Source organism: Corvus kubaryi, unplaced genomic scaffold, assembly GCF_017639235.1.
Source record: "Corvus kubaryi isolate FWS band 111438036 unplaced genomic scaffold, C.kubaryi_AGA036_p1.0 37353, whole genome shotgun sequence".
NCBI lineage: Eukaryota > Metazoa > Chordata > Aves > Passeriformes > Corvidae > Corvus > Corvus kubaryi.
In genome coordinates, this window is record NW_024581115.1 from 3,529,344 (window position 1) to 3,537,550 (window position 8,207).

At 51.1% G+C, this 8,207-nt stretch overlaps 1 protein-coding gene across 2 annotated transcripts; it reads left to right on the forward strand.

Annotated features, from left to right (window-relative positions):
* Positions 1 to 957: 957 nt before the first annotated feature.
* Positions 958 to 7,645, forward strand: LOC121666686 (melanin-concentrating hormone receptor 1-like). 2 transcript variants are annotated; one of them, XM_042032534.1, is made up of 2 exons: positions 958 to 1,316; positions 4,558 to 7,645. In XM_042032534.1, the coding sequence occupies exons 1-2, from the start codon at positions 1,259 to 1,261 to the stop codon at positions 5,604 to 5,606; spliced, it is 1,107 nt and encodes a 368-aa protein (XP_041888468.1). In that variant the 5' UTR covers positions 958 to 1,258; the 3' UTR covers positions 5,607 to 7,645. The 2 variants fall into 2 exon arrangements, with proteins under 2 accessions (XP_041888468.1, XP_041888469.1); XM_042032535.1 differs by having other exon boundaries at positions 4,561 to 7,645.
* The last annotated feature ends 562 nt before the right edge of the window (positions 7,646 to 8,207 follow it).

Here is an 8,207-nt window from a genome sequence, read left to right on the forward strand (position 1 = left end):
CATACTGAAAATGCTGCTGCCAAATCTGGCTGACAGCCCATGCTGGAATCGCTGCTCTGTGTGTGCTGGGCCTCCTTTTTACTGGTACAGATTGATTCCTACAGACTTATGAAGCTCCAAAAAATGCCTCCTACAGTTGATGCCAGCCTTTGCAACTACAGAGAGAAAGAGACAGAAGCGAGGGAGATTTCCAGACAGACATATGCAATTTTTATAAAGCAAATCAAGTCCCCTACACTGTGCTTTGCCACAGAGAAAACCCTGCCTGTTGCTGCCAGATTTCTCACAGTCTTCTGACATGATATCATGTCTTTTCAGTGCAGGAAGTGCTCTGAGGTACAGAATGATCTGTTTGCCTTGGTAACATGTGATTTATCAAATCATAATGGAGGAACCTATCTCAGGTATAAACAGTGGCCAAGACCACAACAAAATCAGCACATCAGCTCAAAGCCACAGAAAAGAACAGGCCTCTGCTCTGGCAAGGCAAAGAAAAAGAGTAAAACAGCTTCTCAAAACCCGAGGGAGTCCTTGCTTAATATTTTTAAGGCAAATAGAAGATGAATAAAATCTGAGCTAGCAGTAGAGCTAATTTCTGGAGCTAGGAAGCAAATGAGCTGTGGCAAGAAGCAGAACAGCAGAAAACAGCAGAGAATTAATTGCAAGTGAAGTGTCTCAGGTTAGAATTGAAGTTAGAGGGGTCAGAGTGTCAAAGCAACAGTTTCCAGTGGGTAATTTGCTTCCTTTACATTCCTCAGCCCCACCGGGGCTGTGCCTGTGACTCGGGGATGAAAAGTGCATGTGTCTGTAAAGAGAGAAAGATACACACCGAAGGCAGATCAGAGCTACCTAAAAGGCAAAAATCTGATACTCCTCCCGACGCCGGCGAGCGCAGGCTGGCTGTGACCGGGAGGGCGCAGATCCAGCCATCCCCTCGGGCTGCGATGTGAAGGGGCACTGCCCAGCCCCCCGTCGGCCCCGCTCCATCCCCTCCCACCGGCGGCGGCGAGGGATGCTCGCCCCCGGCGTGTCTGCCCGAGTCAGCTGCTCTTGATGTCAGAACTTGCTCCGGGCTCGGCGGGGCGGCAGCGGAACCGAGCGCAGCCGGGGCTCAGCCGCTGCTCGCCGGCTGCGGGAGCGCTCCTTCCTCCCGCATCCCGCCGGGAAAGCGCGGGGGCCCAGCCCATCCCATCCCACCGCGGAGCCGCCGAGGCAACTTGCCCAACTTTTTCCGTCCCTGCTGCCGGCACTCGCTGCCATGGCCCCCGGCAACTCTTCCCGCAACTTCTCGGCGCCGGAGGCTCGGAACGGCTCAGGTGAGCGGGGCTGCGCGGGCCGGGCGCTCAGCGGGGCTGGGGGCGATGGAGGAGGGGGATGATGGGGGGCTGAGGCGGGGACCCCCCGCACCCCACCCTGGCCGTGCCGCCTTCAGCACCCGCGGGCGGACAGCGCCGGGCGGGACGGGCTGAGGCCCCCGGGGTGCGGGACCCTCTCGGGCACCGCACAGCGCTCGGACAGAGCCCGGCCCCGCCGCTGGCCACGGCGGCTCGGAGCCAGCCGCTACCTGTTGGCTGCCAGGCAGCAGAACTCCAGCAGCCCGCAGGTCCTGGCTGCTGGGAAGGGAGGAACCAGCCCGGCTAGACAGGGAGGGAAGCGAAGAGAAGATGAGATAGGGCTGGAGAGGGATGCAGAGATCCTCGCCAGTCTCCCGTTTTCTCCACGCTGCCCTGCTTTCAAATCGATAGTTTAGGGTCAGGCAGGCCGGTTGTCAGTGGTGAAAGTTAGTGAAACTCTTCAGCAGAGGGTGGTTTATACGTGGTCTTTGACTCTGCACCAGCAGAGTCCTTTAGAAACCAAAAATGTGCCTTAGGTACTTCCTTCTGAAATGCAGTGAAGACGAAGTCTCTTACGTATCAGGGCATGGCTTAGAACTACAACCACCTTAGAGAAAAAAAAAAATTAGCCCAGCCCTCATTCAGTTCACATCGTGCAGCCACTTTGGGACTTTAAGAAAAGCTATCAGGGCAGCCACAGCAAGGACAAATCAATGCCTGAAGTAGCTGCTTCAATACAAAATATATTCACTTGGATATGCACAAAAGCAGCACTGAAAATTCAGATTCAATGATGTCTCAAGATGAAAGAGACTTTAGAACAGAGAGAACTTTTGAGCATTTGATAGTTGTGCTCTTCTGACACCAGCCTATAAAACACATATGAACTACAGCTTCAAATTAGCGCAGCTGATAATTCTTGAAAGCCCTGCTTGTACAGACACCATCAGCAGGACAGATGCCACAGCACTGCACAGGCCACCTCTCACACAAAGCCTCTGGCCATGCACACATCCTGCTTTGAGGCCAGCCAAGCTCATCCCAAATGTTACGGAGTCACCATGAGCACTGTATCGATTATACGGCAGGAAAAAGACATTTTGTCCCAATTTCCAGCTAACCATGTGCCATTTGTGTTTCACTCAAACAGTCCTTTCCCACCACACTCATAAAGTTTGTGGTTAAAAGAAAGGAGATCAGAACTCATACAGCTACATGCAGAACAGCAGGACCAGAGTCATCACCTTCAGCATTGAGGAGGTGTGAGATCTGTTTGGATGCTCAAGGGATGCACAGGTTGGATGCTCGAGAGTGTCAGGTTTCAACAGGGTGCTGATGGCCGTAGGTTTTCTACTAAAAATCATAACAGGGGACATTTCCTTGCATTAATGAGTCACCAGGAGGAACAGGAACCACTTAAACCCCCACACATGGTCTGGACAAGGCTATGTCATCAGCTAAGCCTGACTTCCACCTTCAGACCCCGGCCAGTTCTCCTGTGCCTCACTGGCTGCTTTCTGACACCTGCAGAGAGGCTTCCCAATAAAATGGTGCAGCAACTGCTTTACTGTGTTCTGTCATTGGCCTTGGACTTGTTCACGCCTAAGCTGGCTGCTTCCTAATGCCAGAAGGACTGAGCCAGTGGCAGCTCATCATGGCCCACTTTTAAGAGCACTGAAATACAGCACACACATTTCCAGCCACAGGCCAGCAGTGTAGCCCCAGCTATCTTGCCAACTCCATCAAACTTCTCTGTCACACCGAAGTAAATGTGGAGAAGTTTGTACTCAAGAATTTGAGAGGTCGAAGTCAGCAAGTACCACTTCAGCACACAGACACCGCTTTGGCAAAGACCACACCTGTAAGTATCTGTTATTTCACTTAATCTCATTTTCAAGATTTCCCTAGGTTCTGTTGGAGGAGGCTTCCCCTCTTCTGCTGCTAAGGGGATCCAATTGCTCAGCGACTGAAAGCATTTCCAATTAACAGCACATTGAATCATCTGCAATTCAGTGAAAGGCAGCCTAGGCTGCAGGGCTGTCACACACAGTCCTTGTAACAGCCACATAAATAACTCACACAAAACCTTTTCCTAGAAAAAACCCCGCCAGGTCCCATAGGAGAGGAGTAATGAGATGAAATGAGATTTTCCTCAGCTAAGAAGGGCTATTTTAGACTCCAGCACACGGGAACCCTGCAGAACAGAGAGCGCCACCATCACTTCGACACCACCTCCCATGCCCAAGAGCTTGTGGCTTCGAAATGTGATTTTACAGCCAGGTGAGGGACAAGGCCAATGTGAATTTGGTTATGTTTGGGCCTCTCACCCCAAAGAGGGACAGTCAAGCATTGGCATGGATAAGCTAAGTGTTATCAGGCAAGAATTTTGCCTTGGAAATCCACCCACATCCAGAACTCAAAGAGAGCAGCTTTAAGCTGTTTTTCTCCTAGGACAATCCCTGTTGAAGGGCCCCTCTGAAACACACTTCCAATGTGTGGCCACACACTTGGATTTCTTTGTAGGAAAGAAACTAGAGAAAGGGAGAGAGGCAGGGAAGGAAGACGGAAAGGAGAACGTTCTCTGGCCTGACCTTGACAAGAGAACGGGGGACAGCCAGGGCACAGTCCTAGATCTCATGATACAGATGAGCATGAGCTGTCTGCCTGCATGGTCAATGAACTCTGTGTCTCATACCATACAACAGATAAACTACCCAACAGATGAACTGAAGCTTTCTGACAGCAGCTTGAGCATTGACTTTATCCAGATTTTGGCACCCACAGAAAGGTTTTACTTCTCCACTGTGTGAAGCACCAGCTGCCTCACCCACTCCCCTCAAAAACAGCTAAAAACACTTCACTCCATGGAATAAAAGTTACTCTCAACTCTGTCAGGTGCTGGTGAATACAGAGACATGCCAGCCAGAGGTTAGTCCTTCAAAAAAGGGCTGGGGAGTTGCAGAGCAGGACAGAAGCACATCAGGAGAGCTGAGGAAAGATGCCTACACATGGCTAGGTTTGGGTGGCGTACTGCATACACTGAGGCAGAGAAGGAAGTGCCAAATCCCCAGTGCAGCCTCTCCAAGTGCTACAAAGGGTATTAAAAATCATCCCAAGCTATGTCTTTCATGGGGATGGGTCCATCTGCAGGACAGGACAAGCACACAGAGTTGTAAAGAGGTTATCTCTGGGTTGCACTCACTGCCTTGCTTTGTTCTGGCAGTAGCAGAGAAGCCAGCACCACACACCAATGTGATCATGCCCAGTCTCTTCAGCATCATCTGCTTCCTGGGCATCGTGGGGAACCTCATTGTGATCTACACTATCGTCAAGAAGAAGAAGCTGAGATGCAAACAGACCGTGCCTGATATTTTCATCTTCAACCTCTCCATCGTGGACCTCCTCTTCCTCTTGGGCATGCCCTTTCTCATCCACCAGCTCTTAGGCAACGGCTCGTGGTACTTTGGAGCTCCCCTGTGCACCATCATCACCGCCCTGGACACAAACAGCCAGATCACCAGCACCAACATCCTCACAGTGATGACACTGGACCGTTACCTGGCCACCGTCCACCCCCTCAAATCCACCTACGTTCGGACGCCGTGTGTTGCGGCTCTCGTCATCTGCCTGGTGTGGCTCCTGTCCTTCCTGACCATCATTCCCGTGTGGATGTACGCAGGCCTCATGCCCCTGGAGGACGGGACTGTGCGCTGTGCTCTCCTGCTGCCCAACCCAGAGACCGACATCTACTGGTTCACCCTCTACCAGTTCATGCTGGCCTTTGCTGTGCCCTTGGTCATCATCTGCGTGGTCTATTTTAAGATCCTCCAGCACATGGCCACCACCGTGGTGCCGCTGCCCCAGAGGAGTCTCCGGGTGCGTACGAAGAAGGTCACCCGCATGGCAGTCGCCATCTGTTCTGCCTTCTTTATTTGCTGGGCTCCCTTCTACATCCTCCAGCTGGTTCACCTGGGCATCGACACCCCATCCATGGCCTTCTTTTATGCCTACAACTTTGCCATTAGCTTGGGCTACGCCAACAGCTGCCTCAACCCCTTCCTCTACATCGCCCTCAGCGAGACCTTCAAGCGCCAGTTCCTGGTGGCCATTCGCCCTGCCAAAGAGCCCTGTCGCAACAGCAGCTCTGCCAACAACAACAGCATGACAGAGGCCAGTGTGTGCCTGAAGCTGGCGCCAGAATCCACCCAGCAGACTCAGTTTCTGGAGGACTTCTCCCCACGCTCGCTGCCAGTGACTGTAGCTGTTCACTAGGGCACTCTGAAGGGAGGGCAGCAGAAAGCCTTTGGATCTGTGAGTTGATGGAGGAGCAGCAGCTGCAGGCAGGTCTTAGAGAAGCCTGTGGACTACAAACTTCCAGCTCCAAAAGTCCAGGTGCCTCTCTTCCACTGCTCTGCTCCTGTTCTGCTCCCAGCCTATGAGATGTTCTATGCTGCTGCTTTTCATCCTGGACAGGAGGACTCTGCCACCACTGGGCCCCCAGAGAGGATGAATGGAAAAGAGAGTAAGGACAACAAGTGGATTTCCAGGGGGAATATTCACCCTGGAAGAGTAAAACCTCTATCAACATTGCCCAACAATTCCTCACCTCTTGGCCCGACCAGGCTTCCTAAGCAGCTTGTCAACATAGAGCTTCTTCATTCAAAACTTGAACCTTTGAACCACAATACCATATTTATTTTTTTTTATAAGTAGTCTGCAGACTTTGCTGGCTGTGCTGATGTCCTAGAAGCACATAGCAGAGAGATCCTGGGGACAGAAGTCTCACCCAGCCCTGTTGCTTGGCCTTTCAGTCTGGCCCCGTCTGCCTCCAATGCACTGTATTGTTTGGCAACCAAAACATTTCAAGAACTGGCTCATTTTGATGCTAATCCTAAATATTTCAAGCAAAATCAGACACATAATAATCACACTGCTTCAAGGGACTGCAAAGAATTCTCAAAACTACTGCTGCTGACACCAGCGTTGTGGCTTTTCATGCCAATGAGCAGATTTTCACAGTGCTAGTTCTTCATGTTGCTCTTGTGCCTCACAGTCTGCATGGCCATTGGGGAACCCCCGGCAGAGGGTTTTAAACAGGACTAAAAATCACAATGTGCAGAGATCTGTGGAGCAAGAAGCTGTGGAAAAGCAGCTCAGGGGAAGCAGAGTTGCTTATGCAGCTTCCTCAAAAATAACAAATGCTTTACACAAAGTTAAAAGAGGGAAAATTAAATGTCTGCGTGTTGTATATGCGGCTTTAACAGTTGGAGGTTAGGAAATAACTCTGCTCATTATAAAGTAGAGAAAAGACAGCAGAGATCAGCTCAAAGCAGGGATTACACCGACAGCCTGTGCCAGGCTCCACAGGGACCACGCAGGCATTGTTCAACACTTTGTCAGACATGGAGGGACTGGTTACTGTCGATGGATTTAATTTAAAGAACTAAAACCATCAAACAATCCAAAGGAATTTGTTATACCACGCTTACGGTTTCACGCCACCAGCCACCCACGATATGCCCAGAACAGAATTTCACCCTTACTCAGCTCCAAAGCAAAATCGTGTCACCTGCACAGGATGTCCTAAGCCACACACACTTACAGGTGCACCTAATGCACCCACACCACACTTGTCAGCGTATTTAAGTACAGCCAGTACTTCAACCTACACCCTGTAGAGAGCACACAGCCATTCGCTCACCTCTGGCGATCAAAGCAGTCAGGTGTGCAGCACCTTTGACACCATCAGATGCAGCACGTTGCTTTCTGAGTCATTGAACAAACCTCAGGACAGGGTCTCTGTATTTTCTTCCAGGCTCTGTCAAAACCAGCCCATCCACACCGTGACTGAGGGTATCTCATGGATTTTCCGCCTGCGTTTCCCTGACCAACAAAGCCAGACACCTGTGGAGCTTTCAAGCTTTATGGCTCGAAAATCTTTGCCCCGTTTTAACTGCCAGGAATTTTCACCTGCTGTTTTTCATGGAGCTGCTTTGCTCTTTGGCCAGTACTCTCCCTGAAGGGCTCGGATGGAGCGAAGGTCGAGGAGGATGTGTGCTGTGCCAGCCAGACTTGCCCTCGGGACAAGGGAAGCTATTGTGCTACCTTTCTCCCATGAGGCAGAGAAGGAAAGAACTGGCACACTTTTCTGGGAAAGGAGGTGGTAATGACTGGGTGGGTGTTTCTTCCTCTAGTGCCAGCCGTAAGGAAAGTATGAGAAGTGAAAACAGACTGAGCTATCGGGGCTCTCTTGGAGAGCAGTGTATTGAAGATATTATCTTGCTTACACAGTAAAGCTGTTTATGGTTGAATGAGTCTGTTCTCATCTGAAGTGAGTCAATCTGGCCCAGTGTGGCCAAGCCATGTGCTAAAAACCACAGGGGCAAGTGGGCCAACCAAGAAGGGAGACCACCCCAGCACCAGCTGGTGCAGCACTCCAAAGGGGTTTTGTGGGGCAGACCTTTCCCAGATCTCATCACACTGAAGTCAACACACCAGTCCAACACCAACCACAACATGGGCACCTTCCCAGCTTGAAGCCCTGTAGATCTCATCTGTGTGAGGTGGAAAGCCATACTGGAGAGACTGGTCCCGACACCAGGGACAGGGTTTCCCATATAGCCAGTGTCCCAGCAGAAGCATTTGCCCCTTCCCACCACCCTGTAAAAGCTCACGGTTTCCATTCCCTCATGTTCCTCCTGCCTGTCCTGAAGGGGCTTCCTTGTCCAAATATTTAAACACTGACTGTGGGGTCCTTCCCTTTCCATGTACATCCATAAAAGCGTGACAAATACTCCTTGGGAAGACAAGGATGAGGATGCCTGTGTGTGTATGGAGAGGCTGGGAAGAGAGGCACAGACAGGAAGCAAACTA

Excerpts from the sequence above, each read along its gene's own strand:
- LOC121666686 (XM_042032534.1), top strand. The coding sequence starts at position 1,259 with ATGGCCCCCGGCAACTCTTCCCGCAACTTCTCGGCGCCGGAGGCTCGG. Across the intron at positions 1,317-4,557 it reads GGAGGCTCGGAACGGCTCAG|TAGCAGAGAAGCCAGCACCA; the intron begins GTGAGCGGGGCT and ends TTGTTCTGGCAG.